General features: G+C 46.3%; 1 protein-coding gene across 1 annotated transcript; it reads right to left on the reverse strand.

The window, feature by feature from the left end:
• Positions 1-2,716: 2,716 nt before the first annotated feature.
• On the reverse strand, positions 2,717-19,531 carry LOC140357812 (uncharacterized). Its single transcript, XM_072442328.1, has 6 exons — positions 19,212-19,531; positions 17,042-17,323; positions 16,650-16,946; positions 15,861-16,187; positions 3,160-3,245; positions 2,717-2,908 (listed from the first exon to the last, which is right to left on the reverse strand). The coding sequence occupies exons 1-6, from the start codon at positions 19,285-19,287 to the stop codon at positions 2,837-2,839; spliced, it is 1,140 nt and encodes a 379-aa protein (XP_072298429.1). The 5' UTR covers positions 19,288-19,531; the 3' UTR covers positions 2,717-2,836.
• Positions 19,532-19,913: the final 382 nt, after the last annotated feature.

Here is a 19,913-nt window from a genome sequence, read left to right on the forward strand (position 1 = left end):
CACACACCTACATTAGACACACACACACACACACACACCTACATTAGACACACACACACACACCTACATTAGACACACACACACACACACACACACACACACACCTACATTAGACACACACACACACACCTACATTAGACACACACACACACACACACACCTACACACACCTACATTAGACACACACACACACCTACATTAGACACACACACACACACACACACACACCTACATTAGACACACACACACACACACCTACATTAGACACACACACACACACCTACATTAGACACACACACACACACACACCTACATTAGACACACACACACACACCTACATTAGACACACACACACACACCTACATTAGACACACACACACACCTACATTAGACACACACACACACCTACATTAGACACACACACACACACCTACATTAGACACACACACACACATACACACACACACACACACACACCTACATTAGACACACACACACCTACACACACACACACACACACACACCTACATTAGACACACACACACACACACACACACACCTACATTAGACACACACACACACACCTACATTAGACACACACACACACACACACACCTACATTAGACACACACACACACACCTACATTAGACACACACACACACACACACACCTACATTAGACACACACACACACCTACATTAGACACACACACACACACACACACACACACACCTACATTAGACACACACACACACACACCTACATTAGACACACACACACACACCTACATTAGACACACACACCTACATTAGACACACACACACACACCTACATTAGACACACACACACACACCTACATTAGACACACACACACACATACACACACACACACACCTACATTAGACACACACACACCTACACACACACACACACACACACACACACCTACATTAGACACACACACACACACACACCTACATTAGACACACACACACACACACACCTACATTAGACACACACACACACACACACACACACACCTACATTAGACACACACACACACACACACCTACATTAGACACACACACACACACCTACATTAGACACACACACACACACACACACACACACCTACATTAGACACACACACACACACCTACATTAGACACACACACACACACACACACACACACCTACATTAGACACACACACACACACACACACACACCTACATTAGACACACACACACACACACACACCTACATTAGACACACACACAATGGATAATGAAATAGGAGGTAAAATGGGCTGAAAAAGTAAATGGGGAGTTCAATGTTATTCAAAGCAGATCATAAATCACAGGCTTGTGAAAACGTGTTCATGAGATTACAACTAAAAACAGAAGAAGAACTACAATTTGCAGGATTATGGTTCAATTGTTATAGAAACAACCTGCAAAAAGAGAAAATCCAAGAGTAAACTTTAAAGAAACAGTTTGTTGGATCAAAAAGTGCAGAGGCAGAGAAAACTTTAACTTCATTATTTGAATTACATTCTAAAAAAACAAGACAAAAGTCAAAGTGGAATGAAGATTTACTGAAATTTAACAAAGGTGACATATACTTCTTTTTACCACTGGGGGGCAGAGTGGTTGCTCCTGCGGGTGGTCCTGTGAGTGCTCCTGTGGGTGCTCCTGTGGGTGCTGCTGTGAGGGCTCCTGCGGGTGCTCCTGTGGTTGCTCCTGTGAGTGCTCCTGTGAGTGCTCCTGCGGGTGTTCCTGTGGGTGCTCCTGTGAGTGCTCCTGCAGGTGCTCCTGCGGGTGGTCCTGTGAGTGCTCCTGTGAGTGCTCCTGCAGGTGCTCCTGCGGGTGCTCCTGCGAGTGCTCCTGTGAGTGCTCCTGTGAGTGCTCCTGTGGGTGCTCCTGTGGGTGATCCTGCGAGTGCTCCTGTGGGTGCTCCTGTGAGTGCTCCTGCGGGTGCTCCTGCGAGTGCTCCTGTGAGTGCTCCTGTGGGTGCTCCTGCGGGTGCTCCTGTGGGTGCTCCTGTGAGTGCTCCTGCAGGTGCTCCTGCGGGGGCTGATTTTCTATTTCAAAGCCAAACTAAGTAACTTTGGTGATAGAGCTCCCCCTGCAGCTCCTTTGTGAAATTACACAATCAGAAAACAGACCCTAAAGGCTTTTTTCTCTTTTCCTTTTCAAAAATGCAGGTAATATGTGCCGCCCTGTGGATGGCACATATGCCAGGCTCCACGTGCAGCAGGCCACAGGGTCCTGAGTTTGGATCCTTCCTGAATGTTCTTCTACACTGTCCTGTCCAATAAAGACTACACACCAAAAACCAAAAGACAAAAAAATGGAAAAAGAAATAAGGCAATATATTCACATACTGAAACATTTAACATGGCCAAATATAACAGAGAGCCAGGGTTTCTCAGGAGAGTCGTCTTTGGGTCGATGTCAGCAGATGTTACAAGGCTTGATTTCCGCTCAGAGACAGCAGGTGGCGACAGTGAGCTATTCAAATGCCCCAACAACATATTTATCCATCGCAGGGACAAAGACAACAACAGACAAGGATCAAAACGGTTTATTAAACGTAAGGAAAGGCACAGACTGCAGTAAAAACACATGGATGTAAAAAGTGAAAAATATAAAGCAGAAGTAGTCATTAAAAAAGTTGGAAAAATAAATTAGATCAAAATTCTTCCTCAAATTGATCAATCACATGTTCCTCTAAATGAATCCACTAAGAGTAACTGATAAATACCAGTATCACAGTCCGAATAAAGTACACTCGCTCTTCTCTCTGTCTAAAGCCAGCGGTCTGAGTCCAGGTCTCATGAGGATCTGAACGGCTCTAACTCCAGCTCCACTTCAGCCGGCTCTATAGCGCCCCGTCTGGCCTTGACCTGAAACAACAGGACACAGAACATTCAGGTCTAAAAAACAGGACTAAATCAGGTCTAAACCAGGAAAACATGAAAGAATAAACCAGGACCAAACCATAACTTTAAGAACTAACGAAGGCCAAAGCAAGGTCTAAAACAGACTCAAGTGAAATGTGTTGGAAGCTGGACTAAAGCAGGACTCTAACCTAAGTGTAAAGCAGATCCAAACTAGATCCAAACCAGGACTAAATCAGGTCTAAAGACTCCAGTACCTTCCAGAATATGAAGAGCAGAAGGATGATTATGAGAGTCAACAGCAGAACCACCAGGACTCTGAAGATCAAGTCTGAGTCTGAACCTGCAACACAAAAGGACTCATGAGACTGTGACTCTAACATGAGGCTGTGACTCTAACATGAGACTGTGACTCTAACATGAGGCTGTGACTCTAACATGAGACTGTGACTCTAACATGAGACTGTGACTCTAACATGAGGCTGTGACTCTAACATGAGACTGTGACTCTAACACGAGACTGTGACTCTAACATGAGACTGTGACTCTAACATGAGACTGTGACTCTAACATGAGACTGTGACTCTAACATGAGACTGTGACTCTAACATGAGGCTGTGACTCTAACATGAGACTGTGACTCTAACATGAGACTGTGACTCTAACATGAGACTGTGACTCTAACATGAGGCTGTGACTCTAACATGAGGCTGTGACTCTAACATGAGACTGTGACTATAACATGAGACTGTGACTCTAACATGAGACTGTGACTCTAACATGAGACTGTGACTCTAACATGAGGCTGTGACTCTAACATGAGACTGTGACTCTAACATGAGACTGTGACTCTAACATGAGGCTGTGACTCTAACATGAGGCTGTGACTCTAACATGAGGCTGTGACTCTAACATGAGACTGTGACTCTAACATGAGACTGTGACTCTAACATGAGACTGTGACTCTAACACGAGACTGTGACTGTGACTCTAACACGAGACTGTGACTGTGACTCTAACACGAGACTGTGACTCTAACACGAGACTGTGACTCTAACACGAGGCTGTGACTCTAACATGAGGCTGTGACTCTAACATGAGGCTGTGACTCTAACACGAGACTGTGACTCTAACACGAGGCTGTGACTCTAACATGAGGCTGTGACTCTAACATGAGACTGTGACTCTAACATGAGACTGTGACTCTAACATGAGACTGTGACTCTAACATGAGGCTGTGACTCTAACATGAGACTGTGACTCTAACACGAGACTGTGACTCTAACATGAGACTGTGACTCTAACATGAGACTGTGACTCTAACATGAGGCTGTGACTCTAACATGAGGCTGTGACTCTAACATGAGACTGTGACTCTAACATGAGGCTGTGACTCTAACATGTGACTGTGACTCTAACATGAGACTGTGACTGTGACTCTAACACGAGACTGTGACTGTGACTCTAACACGAGACTGTGACTCTAACATGAGACTGTGACTCTAACATGAGGCTGTGACTCTAACATGAGGCTGTGACTCTAACATGAGACTGTGACTCTAACATGAGGCTGTGACTCTAACATGAGACTGTGACTCTAACACGAGGCTGTGACTCTAACATGAGACTGTGACTGTGACTCTAACATGAGACTGTGACTCTAACATGAGGCTGTGACTCTAACATGAGACTGTGACTCTAACATGTGAGGCTGTGACTCTAACATGAGGCTGTGACTCTAACATGAGACTGTGACTCTAACATGAGACTGTGACTCTAACATGAGACTGTGACTATAACATGAGACTGTGACTCTAACATGAGACTGTGACTCTAACATGAGACTGTGACTCTAACATGAGACTGTGACTCTAACATGAGACTGTGACTCTAACATGAGGCTGTGACTCTAACATGAGGCTGTGACTCTAACATGAGACTGTGACTCTAACATGAGACTGTGACTCTAACATGAGACTGTGACTCTAACATGAGACTGTGACTCTAACATGTGAGGCTGTGACTCTAACATGAGGCTGTGACTCTAACATGAGGCTGTGACTCTAACATGAGACTGTGACTCTAACATGTGAGGCTGTGACTCTAACATGAGACTGTGACTCTAACATGAGACTGTGACTCTAACATGAGGCTGTGACTCTAACATGAGGCTGTGACTCTAACATGAGACTGTGACTATAACATGAGACTGTGACTCTAACATGAGACTGTGACTCTAACATGAGACTGTGACTCTAACATGAGACTGTGACTCTAACATGAGGCTGTGACTCTAACATGAGACTGTGACTCTAACATGAGACTGTGACTCTAACATGAGGCTGTGACTCTAACATGAGACTGTGACTCTAACATGTGAGGCTGTGACTCTAACATGAGGCTGTGACTCTAACATGAGACTGTGACTCTAACATGAGACTGTGACTCTAACATGAGACTGTGACTCTAACATGAGACTGTGACTCTAACATGAGACTGTGACTCTAACATGAGGCTGTGACTCTAACATGAGGCTGTGACTCTAACATGAGACTGTGACTCTAACATGAGGCTGTGACTCTAACATGAGGCTGTGACTCTAACATGAGACTGTGACTCTAACATGAGACTGTGACTCTAACATGAGGCTGTGACTCTAACATGTGAGGCTGTGACTCTAACATGAGACTGTGACTCTAACATGAGACTGTGACTCTAACATGAGACTGTGACTCTAACATGTGACTGTGACTCTAACATGATACTGTGACTCTAACATGAGGCTGTGACTCTAACATGAGACTGTGACTCTAACATGAGACTGTGACTCTAACATGAGACTGTGACTCTAACATGAGGCTGTGACTCTAACATGAGGCTGTGACTCTAACATGAGGCTGTGACTCTAACATGAGACTGTGACTCTAACATGAGGCTGTGACTCTAACATGAGGCTGTGACTCTAACATGAGACTGTGACTCTAACATGAGACTGTGACTCTAACATGAGACTGTGACTCTAACATGAGACTGTGACTCTAACATGAGGCTGTGACTCTAACATGAGGCTGTGACTCTAACATGAGACTGTGACTCTAACATGAGACTGTTACTCTAACATGAGGCTGTGACTCTAACATGAGGCTGTGACTCTAACATGAGACTGTGACTCTAACATGAGACTGTGACTCTAACATGAGACTGTGACTCTAACATGAGACTGTGACTCTAACATGAGACTGTTACTCTAACATGAGGCTGTGACTCTAACATGAGGCTGTGACTCTAACATGAGACTGTGACTCTAACATGAGACTGTGACTCTAACATGAGACTGTGACTCTAACATGAGGCTGTGACTCTAACATGAGGCTGTGACTCTAACACGAGACTGTGACTGTGACTCTAACACGAGACTGTGACTGTGACTCTAACACGAGACTGTGACTCTAACACGAGACTGTGACTCTAACATGAGGCTGTGACTCTAACATGAGGCTGTGACTCTAACATGAGGCTGTGACTCTAACATGAGACTGTGACTCTAACACGAGGCTGTGACTCTAACATGAGGCTGTGACTCTAACATGAGGCTGTGACTCTAACACGAGGCTGTGACTCTAACACGAGACTGTGACTCTAACACGAGGCTGTGACTCTAACATGAGACTGTGACTGTGACTCTAACATGAGACTGTGACTCTAACATGAGGCTGTGACTCTAACACGAGGCTGTGACTCTAACACGAGGCTGTGACTCTAACACGAGGCTGTGACTCTAACACGAGGCTGTGACTCTAACACGAGACTGTGACTCTAACACGAGACTGTGACTCTAACACGAGACTGTGACTCTAACATGAGGCTGTGACTCTAACATGAGACTGTGACTGTGACTCTAACATGAGGCTGTGACTCTAACATGAGGCTGTTACTCTAACATGAGACTGTGACTCTAACATGAGACTGTGACTCTAACATGAGACTGTGACTCTAACATGAGACTGTGACTCTAACATGAGGCTGTGACTCTAACACGAGACTGTGACTCTAACACAAGACTGTGACTCTAACATGAGACTAACATGAGACTGTGACTTTAACATGAGGCTGTGACTCTAACAGTAGACTGTGACTCTAACATGAGACTGTGACTCTAACATGAGGCTGTGACTCTAACACGAGGCTGTGACTCTAACACGAGGCTGTGACTCTAACATGAGACTGTGACTGTGACTCTAACATGAGACTGTGACTCTAACATGAGGCTGTGACTCTAACACGAGACTGTGACTCTAACACGAGGCTGTGACTCTAACACGAGGCTGTGACTCTAACACGAGGCTGTGACTCTAACATGAGGCTGTGACTCTAACATGAGGCTGTGACTCTAACATGAGACTGTGACTCTAACATGAGGCTGTGACTCTAACATGAGGCTGTGACTCTAACATGAGACTGTGACTCTAACATGAGACTGTGACTCTAACATGAGACTGTGACTCTAACATGAGACTGTGACTCTAACATGAGGCTGTGACTCTAACATGAGGCTGTGACTCTAACATGAGACTGTGACTCTAACATGAGACTGTTACTCTAACATGAGGCTGTGACTCTAACATGAGGCTGTGACTCTAACATGAGACTGTGACTCTAACATGAGGCTGTGACTCTAACATGAGACTGTGACTGTGACTCTAACATGAGACTGTGACTCTAACATGAGGCTGTGACTCTAACATGAGACTGTGACTCTAACATGAGGCTGTGACTCTAACACGAGACTGTGACTCTAACACAAGACTGTGACTCTAACATGAGACTAACATGAGACTGTGACTCTAACATGAGGCTGTGACTCTAACATGAGGCTGTGACTCTAACATGAGACTGTGACTCTAACATGAGACTGTGACTATAACATGAGACTGTGACTCTAACATGAGACTGTGACTCTAACATGAGACTGTGACTCTAACATGAGGCTGTGACTCTAACATGAGACTGTGACTCTAACATGAGGCTGTGACTCTAACATGAGACTGTGACTCTAACATGAGACTGTGACTCTAACATGAGACTGTGACTCTAACATGAGACTGTGACTCTAACATGAGACTGTGAATCTAACATGAGGCTGTGACTCTAACATGAGACTGTGACTCTAACATGAGACTGTGACTCTAACATGAGACTGTGACTCTAACATGAGACTGTGACTCTAACATGAGACTGTGACTATAACATGAGACTGTGACTCTAACATGAGACTGTGACTCTAACATGAGACTGTGACTCTAACATGAGACTGTGACTCTAACATGAGACTGTGACTCTAACATGAGGCTGTGACTCTAACATGAGGCTGTGACTCTAACATGAGACTGTGATTCTAACATGAGACTGTGACTCTAACATGAGACTGTGACTCTAACATGTGAGGCTGTGACTCTAACATGAGGCTGTGACTCTAACATGAGGCTGTGACTCTAACATGAGACTGTGACTCTAACATGTGAGGCTGTGACTCTAACATGAGACTGTGACTCTAACATGAGGCTGTGACTCTAACATGAGGCTGTGACTCTAACATGAGGCTGTGACTCTAACATGAGACTGTGACTCTAACATGAGACTGTGACTCTAACATGAGACTGTGACTCTAACATGAGACTGTGACTCTAACATGAGGCTGTGACTCTAACATGAGACTGTGACTCTAACATGAGACTGTGACTCTAACATGAGGCTGTGACTCTAACATGAGACTGTGACTCTAACATGTGAGGCTGTGACTCTAACATGAGGCTGTGACTCTAACATGAGACTGTGACTCTAACATGAGACTGTGACTCTAACATGAGACTGTGACTCTAACATGAGACTGTGACTCTAACATGAGACTGTGACTCTAACATGAGGCTGTGACTCTAACATGAGGCTGTGACTCTAACATGAGACTGTGACTCTAACATGAGGCTGTGACTCTAACATGAGGCTGTGACTCTAACATGAGACTGTGACTCTAACATGAGACTGTGACTCTAACATGTGAGGCTGTGACTCTAACATGTGAGGCTGTGACTCTAACATGAGACTGTGACTCTAACATGAGACTGTGACTCTAACATGTGACTGTGACTCTAACATGATACTGTGACTCTAACATGAGGCTGTGACTCTAACATGAGACTGTGACTCTAACATGAGACTGTGACTCTAACATGAGACTGTGACTCTAACATGAGACTGTGACTCTAACATGAGGCTGTGACTCTAACATGAGGCTGTGACTCTAACATGAGACTGTGACTCTAACATGAGGCTGTGACTCTAACATGAGGCTGTGACTCTAACATGAGGCTGTGACTCTAACATGAGACTGTGACTCTAACATGAGGCTGTGACTCTAACATGAGACTGTGACTCTAACATGAGACTGTGTGACTCTAACATGAGGCTGTGTGACTCTAACATGAGGCTGTGACTCTAACATGAGACTGTGACTCTAACATGAGGCTGTGACTCTAACATGAGACTGTGACTCTAACATGAGGCTGTGACTCTAACATGAGGCTGTGACTCTAACATGAGGCTGTGACTCTAACATGAGACTGTGACTCTAACATGAGGCTGTGACTCTAACATGAGGCTGTGACTCTAACATGAGGCTGTGACTCTAACATGAGACTGTGACTCTAACATGAGACTGTGACTCTAACATGAGACTGTGACTCTAACATGAGACTGTGACTCTAACATAAGACTGTGACTCTAACATGACTGTGACTAACATGAGGCTGTGACTCTAACATGAGGCTGTGACTCTAACATGAGACTGTGACTCTAACATGAGACTGTGACTCTTAACACGAGGCTGTGACTCTAACACGAGACTGTGACTCTAACACGAGGCTGTGACTCTAACATGAGACTGTGACTGTGACTCTAACATGAAACTGTGACTCTAACATGAGGCTGTGACTCTAACACGAGGCTGTGACTCTAACACGAGGCTGTGACTCTAACACGAGGCTGTGACTCTAACACGAGACTGTGACTCTAACACGAGACTGTGACTCTAACACGAGACTGTGACTCTAACACGAGACTGTGACTCTAACATGAGGCTGTGACTCTAACATGAGACTGTGACTGTGACTCTAACATGAGGCTGTGACTCTAACATGAGGCTGTGACTCTAACATGAGACTGTGACTCTAACATGAGACTGTGACTCTAACATGAGACTGTGACTCTAACATGAGACTGTGACTCTAACATGAGGCTGTGACTCTAACACGAGACTGTGACTCTAACACAAGACTGTGACTCTAACATGAGACTAACATGAGACTGTGACTCTAACATGAGGCTGTGACTCTAACATGAGACTGTGACTCTAACATGAGGCTGTGACTCTAACACGAGGCTGTGACTCTAACATGAGACTGTGACTGTGACTCTAACATGAGACTGTGACTCTAACACGAGGCTGTGACTCTAACACGAGACTGTGACTCTAACACGAGGCTGTGACTCTAACACGAGGCTGTGACTCTAACACGAGGCTGTGACTCTAACACGAGGCTGTGACTCTAACACGAGGCTGTGACTCTAACACGAGGCTGTGACTCTAACACGAGGCTGTGACTCTAACACGAGACTGTGACTCTAACACGAGACTGTGACTCTAACATGAGACTGTGACTCTAACATGAGACTGTGACTCTAACATGTGAGGCTGTGACTCTAACATGAGGCTGTGACTCTAACATGAGGCTGTGACTCTAACATGAGGCTGTGACTCTAACATGAGACTGTGACTCTAACATGTGAGGCTGTGACTCTAACATGAGACTGTGACTCTAACATGAGGCTGTGACTCTAACATGAGGCTGTGACTCTAACATGAGACTGTGACTATAACATGAGACTGTGACTCTAACATGAGACTGTGACTCTAACATGAGACTGTGACTCTAACATGAGGCTGTGACTCTAACATGAGACTGTGACTCTAACATGAGACTGTGACTCTAACATGAGGCTGTGACTCTAACATGAGACTGTGACTCTAACATGTGAGGCTGTGACTCTAACATGAGGCTGTGACTCTAACATGAGACTGTGACTCTAACATGAGACTGTGACTCTAACACGAGACTGTGACTCTAACACGAGACTGTGACTCTAACATGAGACTGTGACTCTAACATGAGACTGTGACTCTAACATGAGGCTGTGACTCTAACATGAGACTGTGACTCTAACATGAGGCTGTGACTCTAACATGAGGCTGTGACTCTAACATGAGACTGTGACTCTAACATGAGACTGTGACTCTAACATGAGACTGTGACTCTAACATGTGACTGTGACTCTAACATGATACTGTGACTCTAACATGAGACTGTGACTCTAACATGAGACTGTGACTCTAACATGAGGCTGTGACTCTAACATGAGGCTGTGACTCTAACATGAGGCTGTGACTCTAACATGAGACTGTGACTCTAACATGAGGCTGTGACTCTAACATGAGGCTGTGACTCTAACATGAGACTGTGACTCTAACATGAGACTGTGACTCTAACATGAGACTGTGACTCTAACATGAGACTGTGACTCTAACATGAGGCTGTGACTCTAACATGAGGCTGTGACTCTAACATGAGACTGTGACTCTAACATGAGACTGTTACTCTAACATGAGGCTGTGACTCTAACATGAGGCTGTGACTCTAACATGAGACTGTGACTCTAACATGAGACTGTGACTCTAACATGAGACTGTGACTCTAACATGAGGCTGTGACTCTAACATGAGACTGTGACTCTAACATGAGACTGTGACTCTAACATGAGGCTGTGACTCTAACATGAGACTGTGACTCTAACATGAGGCTGTGACTCTAACATGAGGCTGTGACTCTAACATGAGACTGTGACTCTAACATGAGACTGTGTGACTCTAACATGAGGCTGTGTGACTCTAACATGAGGCTGTGACTCTAACATGAGACTGTGACTCTAACATGAGGCTGTGACTCTAACATGAGACTGTGACTCTAACATGAGGCTGTGACTCTAACATGAGGCTGTGACTCTAACATGAGACTGTGACTCTAACATGAGACTGTGACTCTAACATGAGACTGTGACTCTAACATGAGGCTGTGACTCTAACATGAGGCTGTGACTCTAACATGAGGCTGTGACTCTAACATGAGACTGTGACTCTAACATGAGACTGTGACTCTAACATGAGACTGTGACTCTAACATGAGGCTGTGACTGTGACTCTAACATGAGGCTGTGACTCTAACATGAGACTGTGACTCTAACATGAGACTGTGACTCTAACATAAGACTGTGACTCTAACATGAGACTGTGACTAACATGAGGCTGTGACTCTAACATGAGGCTGTGACTCTAACATGAGACTGTGACTCTAACATGAGACTGTGACTCTAACACGAGGCTGTGACTCTAACACGAGACTGTGACTCTAACACGAGACTGTGACTCTAACACGAGGCTGTGACTCTAACATGAGACTGTGACTGTGACTCTAACATGAGACTGTGACTCTAACATGAGGCTGTGACTCTAACACGAGGCTGTGACTCTAACACGAGGCTGTGACTCTAACACGAGGCTGTGACTCTAACACGAGACTGTGACTCTAACACGAGACTGTGACTCTAACACGAGACTGTGACTCTAACACGAGACTGTGACTCTAACATGAGGCTGTGACTCTAACATGAGACTGTGACTGTGACTCTAACATGAGGCTGTGACTCTAACATGAGGCTGTGACTCTAACATGAGACTGTGACTCTAACATGAGACTGTGACTCTAACATGAGACTGTGACTCTAACATGAGACTGTGACTCTAACATGAGGCTGTGACTCTAACACGAGACTGTGACTCTAACACAAGACTGTGACTCTAACATGAGACTAACATGAGACTGTGACTCTAACATGAGGCTGTGACTCTAACAGTAGACTGTGACTCTAACATGAGACTGTGACTCTAACATGAGGCTGTGACTCTAACACGAGGCTGTGACTCTAACACGAGGCTGTGACTCTAACATGAGACTGTGACTGTGACTCTAACATGAGACTGTGACTCTAACATGAGGCTGTGACTCTAACATGAGGCTGTGACTCTAACACGAGACTGTGACTCTAACACGAGGCTGTGACTCTAACACGAGGCTGTGACTCTAACACGAGGCTGTGACTCTAACACGAGGCTGTGACTCTAACACGAGGCTGTGACTCTAACACGAGGCTGTGACTCTAACACGAGGCTGTGACTCTAACACGAGGCTGTGACTCTAACACGAGACTGTGACTCTAACACGAGACTGTGACTCTAACACGAGACTGTGACTCTAACACGAGACTGTGACTCTAACATGAGGCTGTGACTCTAACATGAGACTGTGACTCTAACATGAGACTGTGACTGTGACTCTAACATGAGACTGTGACTGTGACTCTAACATGAGGCTGTGACTCTAACATGAGACTGTGACTCTAACATGAGACTGTGACTCTAACATGAGACTGTGACTCTAACATGAGGCTGTGACTCTAACACGAGACTGTGACTCTAACACAAGACTGTGACTCTAACATGAGACTAACATGAGACTGTGACTCTAACATGAGGCTGTGACTCTAACAGTAGACTGTGACTCTAACATGAGACTGTGACTCTAACATGAGGCTGTGACTCTAACATGAGACTAACATGAGACTGTGACTCTAACATGAGACTGTGACTCTAACATGAGACTGTGACTCTAACATGAGGTTGTGACTAACATGAGGCTGTGACTCTAACATGAGACTGTGACTCTAACATGAGACTGTGACTCTAACATGAGACTGTGACTCTAACATGAGACTGTGACTCTAACACGAGGCTGTGACTCTAACACGAGACTGTGACTCTAACACGAGACTGTGACTCTAACACGAGACTGTGACTCTAACACGAGACTGTGACTCTAACACGAGACTGTGACTCTAACACGAGACTGTGACTCTAACACGAGGCTGTGACTCTAACACGAGACTGTGACTCTAACACGAGACTGTGACTCTAACACGAGGCTGTGACTCTAACACGAGGCTGTGACTCTAACACGAGGCTGTGACTCTAACACGAGGCTGTGACTCTAACACGAAACTGTGACTCTAACACGAGACTGTGACTCTAACACGAGGCTGTGACTCTAACACGAGGCTGTGACTCTAACACGAGGCTGTGACTCTAACACGAGGCTGTGACTCTAACACGAAACTGTGACTCTAACACGAGACTGTGACTCTAACACGAGGCTGTGACTCTAACACGAGGCTGTGACTCTAACACGAGGCTGTGACTCTCACACGAGGCTGTGACTCTAACACGAGACTGTGACTCTAACACGAAACTGTGACTCTAACACGAGACTGTGACTCTAACACGAGGCTGTGACTCTAACACGAGGCTGTGACTCTAACACGAGGCTGTGACTCTCACACGAGGCTGTGACTCTAACACGAGACTGTGACTCTAACACGAGACTGTGACTCTAACACGAGGCTGTGACTCTAACACGAGACTGTGACTCTAACACGAGGCTGTGACTCTAACACGAGGCTGTGACTCTAACACGAGGCTGTGACTCTAACACGAGACTGTGACTCTAACACGAGGCTGTGACTCTAACACGAGGCTGTGACTCTAACACGAGACTGTGACTCTAACACGAGGCTGTGACTCTAACACGAGGCTGTGACTCTAACACGAGGCTGTGACTCTAACACGAGGCTGTGACTCTAACACGAGGCTGTGACTCTAACACGAGGCTGTGACTCTAACACGAGACTGTGACTCTAACACGAGACTGTGACTCTAACACGAGACTGTGACTCTAACACGAGGCTGTGACTCTAACATGAGACTGTGACTCTAACATGAGACTGTGACTGTGACTCTAACATGAGGCTGTGACTCTAACATGAGGCTGTGACTCTAACATGAGACTGTGACTCTAACATGAGACTGTGACTCTAACACGAGGCTGTGACTCTAACACGAGACTGTGACTCTAACACGAGACTGTGACTCTAACACGAGACTGCGACTCTAAAATGAGACTAACATGAGACTGTGACTCTAACATGAGACTGTGACTCTAACATGAGGCTGTGACTCTAACAGTAGACTGTGACTCTAACATGAGACTGTGACTCTAACATGAGGCTGTAACTCTAACATGAGACTAACATGAGACTGTGACTCTAACACGAGACTGTGACTCTAACACGAGACTGTGACTCTAACACGAGACTGTGACTCTAACACGAGACTGTGACTCTAACACGAGACTGTGACTCTAACATGAGACTGTGACTCTAACATGAGGCTGTGACTCTAACATGAGACTGTGACTCTAACATGAGACTGTGACTCTAACATGAGACTGTGACTCTAACATGAGACTGTGACTCTAACACGAGACTGTGACTCTAACACGAGACTGTGACTCTAACATGAGACTGTGACTCTAACATGAGACTGTGACTCTAACACGAGACTGTGACTCTAACACGAGACTGTGACTCTAACACGAGACTGTGACTCTAACATGAGACTGTGACTCTAACATGAGGCTGTGACTCTAACATGAGACTGTGACTCTAACATGAGACTGTGACTCTAACATGAGACTGTGACTCTAACATGAGACTGTGACTCTAACACGAGACTGTGACTCTAACACGAGACTGTGACTCTAACATGAGACTGTGACTCTAACATGAGGCTGTGACTCTAACACGAGGCTGTGACTCTAACATGAGGCTGTGACTCTAACATGAGACTGTGACTCTAACATGAGGCTGTGACTCTAACATGAGGCTGTGTTGCTGTGCTTACCTCCCACATAGAGCTGGAGGGCGTGGCTCTGAGAGGAGAAGGCGTGGTCGAACACCTGCAGGAGGTAAACACAGGTGTAGTTTCCTTTGTGGGCGGGGCCAGTGTCAGAGAACAGGAAGTGTGCAGAGTGATTGACAGCGGGCAGGGTGTGGTTCTGAGTGAGGTTCACAGTGGGAGAGAGGAGCTGGAAGGAGCCTCCTGGGAACTGTGGCTCCACAGAGCATTTGACCCTGAACTTTGACCCCGGCATCACCCGGACCCCCTGAAGCTGGGACTCGGAGGCCCCGTCTAACACAGACAGGGAGATGATTGGACGGTTCAGTAAGTCTGTGAAGAGAGGACGAAGAGGTTTAATTCTTGACCCGACTGAGGCCCGAGTCCAGGGTCAGAGGTCACATTCTGAGTGTTTTACTGTCAACACTAATGTTTAACTCCAAAGTAATAAAGGGTCAAATGTGTGAGGTGAAGGTAGAAGGAGCGAGAGAGGAAGAACGTGAGGCTCTTGCAAATAATCTGATTGAGATTCATTCATTTCTGTTGGTCAGAGGTCAGACACAGGTCATCTTCTGTCAGTGAAACATTTGGTTTGGAGCAGAAGATTTTTTTATATTAAAAGCCACAGATCAAAAGTCTGTATTGTTTGTGTTAAGGAAATGATCATTTAAACTTTTTTTTAATTTCTTTATATTGAGACAAGATCAAAAAGGAAAATGTGTTCCTTCAAACGAGGGGTTAAAATGACGCCAAGATCAAGAGAAAACCTAAAATGCATCAGATTTGTACTTTTACCTGAACACACCACGTCCAGAGCCTGAGAAGAGGGAGAGTCTGTGCTCCAGACACACTCTGTCACTGTCACTGTAGACTTCATCACACAGTCAGAGCTGATCTCCCACACACGACTCTGTGGAAAATCATCTCTGTCTCCTCCAGAAACAGCAGAGCCACAGTCCAGGGCTCGACACACAGCAGCTGTGGCCCCCAAGTTCCAGGGGCCATAGTTCTCCACTCGTCTCCATTCTCCTCTGTGTTTCACCTCCAGAGTCCCAGCACAGCGACTGGCCCCTCCCACCAGCCTGAGGGGCTCTGAACAGACAAGAGACAGAATGAGCCCCGCCCTTTTACCTGAGCAGCTGAAGCCCCGCCCCTTTACCTGAGCAGGTGAGGCCCCGCCCCTTTACCTGAGCAGGTGAGGTTGACAGCGGCTCCAGAGGAGCAGTTCTCAGAGCTGGAGCGGGGACAGTCCCTCAGAGCAGACTCATGTCCCTCACAGTAGAACGTCTGCAGTCCCAGAGGAGAGACCGCCCCCTGGAGGAGAGAAGGAGCCCCACAGCCCAGCTCCCTGCACAGCACCTCTGCACCCTGAAGGTCCAAGGCCTCTTCACAGAGCCAGGTCCAGGACTGATCCCAGATCTGCACTGATCCTGAGCACAGGCCGGACCCCGAGACCAGCCGCACCCAGTCTGTGGACACATGTGACATCACCACTCTGAGCCAATAGGACACACACATGTGTGACATCACCGCTCTGAGCCAATAGGACACACACATGTGTGTGACATCATCGCTCTGAGCCAATAGGACACACACATGTGTGACATCATCGCTCTGAGCCAATAGGACACACACATGTGTGACATCACCGCTCTGAGCCAATAGGACACACACATGTGTGTGACATCATCGCTCTGAGCCAATAGGACACACACATGTGTGACATCATCGCTCTGAGCCAATAGGACACACACATGTGTGACATCATCGCTCTGAGCCAATAGGACACACACATGTGTGACATCACCGCTCTGAGCCAATAGGACACACACATGTGTGACATCACCGCTCTGAGCCAATAGGACACACACATGTGTGTGACATCACTGCTCTGAGCCAATAGGACACACACATGTGTGACATCACCGCTCTGAGCCAATAGGACACACACATGTGTGTGACATCACCGCTCTGAGCCAATAGGACACACACATGTGTGACATCACTGCTCTGAGCCAATAGGACACACACATGTGTGACATCACCGCTCTGAGCCAATAGGACACACACATGTGTGACATCATCGCTCTGAGCCAATAGGACACACACATGTGTGACATCATCGCTCTGAGCCAATAGGACACACACATGTGTGTGACATCACCGCTCTGAGCCAATAGGACACACACATGTGTGACATCACCGCTCTGAGCCAATAGGACACACACATGTGTGACATCACCGCTCTGAGCCAATAGGACACACACACGTGTGACATCACTGCTCTGAGCCAATAGGACACACACATGTGACATCACCGCTCTGAGCCAATAGGACACACACATGTGTGACATCACCGCTCTGAGCCAATAGGACACACACACGTGTGACATCACTGCTCTGAGCCAATAGGACACACACATGTGTGACATCACCGCTCTGAGCCAATAGGACACACACATGTGTGACATCACCGCTCTGAGCCAATAGGACACACACATGTGTGACATCACCGCTCTGAGCCAATAGGACACACACATGTGTGACATCACCGCTCTGAGCCAATAGGACACACACATGTGTGACATCACCGCTCTGAGCCAATAGGACACACACATGTGTGACATCACCGCTCTGAGCCAATAGGACACACACATGTGTGACATCACCGCTCTGAGCCAATAGGACACACACATGTGTGACATGGAGGTTTGTAGGACAATGATATGGGTCAGAAGTCTGAGGACGAGCTCTTCTGGTCCAGAGACATCTGCAGGTAGAACTGTGAACACATGAAACTCTTTCACTTTCTTTAGACAATCAAACTCTGGTTACTTAAAGTAACTCTAACTATTTTTAGGCCTGATCTAAACTCTAATTGATCGTTACACAGAGATATTTCACATTAGAGATAAAATATTAAACTTGAACTTGGACATATTCACCAGACACTGGGACAGATACAGAGGGACATTTATTGTCAGGTTTATTCTTCACCTAGTTGTTTTACTTTTTGATCTTTCACTGTCTGGTCTTGTTCTGTTAGTATTAATAATACAAAAAGTAAAAAGATGTGAGAGTGAAGAGGAGAATGTAATATCAGAGCTGAACACAGCTCCAGACCCGGCGTGAGGGACACGAGTCTGTCCTCCTGACACCGAGGTGGTCCCGACCCAAACACTCTTCATTATTTATACTTGATATTTAGAGAGCTAATGCTAAGCTTTAGCATCAAACTGTTCATCATCTGTTATATTGAAACCAATAACACTTCCATAATGAGTGACTCCAGACACAGAGAGGAGCAGTCTGTGAGGAACATCTGAGAGATTCAACCTGAGGATTTAAGACTTTTACCTGAACACACCACGTCCAGAGCCCAAGAAGAGGAAGAGTCTGTGCTCCTGACACACTCTGTCACTGTAGACTTCATCACACAGTCAGAGCTGATCCCCCACACACGACTCTGTGGAAAACCATATCTGTCTCCTCCAGAAACAGCAGAGCCACAGTCCAGGGCTCGACACACAGCAGCTGTGGCCCCCAAGTTCCAGGGGCCATAGTTCTCCACTCGTCTCCATTCTCCTCTGTGTTTCACCTCCAGAGTCCCAGCACAGCGACTGGCCCCTCCCACCAGCCTGAGGGGCTCTGAACAGACAAGAGACAGAATGAGCCCCGCCCTTTTACCTGAGCAGCTGAAGCCCCGCCCCTTTACCTGAGCAGCTGAAGCCCCGCCCCTTTACCTGAGCAGGTGAGGCCAGCTGAGTCAGACAGGGACGGCCCTGTCTACTGACTCCACCTCTCAGTGCTGAGGTTGTGGTTTACAGTAAACTCACACCAGCAGCACAAACCCTCCTGAGCCGGTCGGCACTAGATCATACACTCCTAACTCACGGAAGTCAGAATTTGGAAGTTACAAAATCCAATATGGCGGCCCCCGCGGCAGCCCACATCACATGCGAGGTACATTTCCGGCGTGGGGTGATGGAGACGCTGGGTTCTACTCCCGCTCCAACCCTAAATTTAATTTGGGTTCAAACTTTTCTTCATCTCCTATCT

Source organism: Eucyclogobius newberryi, unplaced genomic scaffold (genome assembly GCF_026437365.1).
Source record: "Eucyclogobius newberryi isolate DKJ021-1_F unplaced genomic scaffold, fEucNew1.0.hap1 SCAF_13, whole genome shotgun sequence".
Lineage (NCBI taxonomy): Eukaryota > Metazoa > Chordata > Actinopteri > Gobiiformes > Gobiidae > Eucyclogobius > Eucyclogobius newberryi.

Coding starts and splice junctions, on each gene's coding strand:
- LOC140357812 (XM_072442328.1), bottom strand. CDS start 19,287: ATGAAGTCTACAGTGACAGAGTGTGTCAGGAGCACAGACTCTTCCTCT. Junction 17,324..19,211: donor TCTGGACGTGGTGTGTTCAG/GTAAAAGTCTTA, acceptor ATGTGTCCACAG/ACTGGGTGCGGCTGGTCTCG. Junction 3,246..15,860: donor CCTCCAGCTCTATGTGGGAG/GTAAGCACAGCA, acceptor TTTGTGTTGCAG/GTTCAGACTCAGACTTGATC.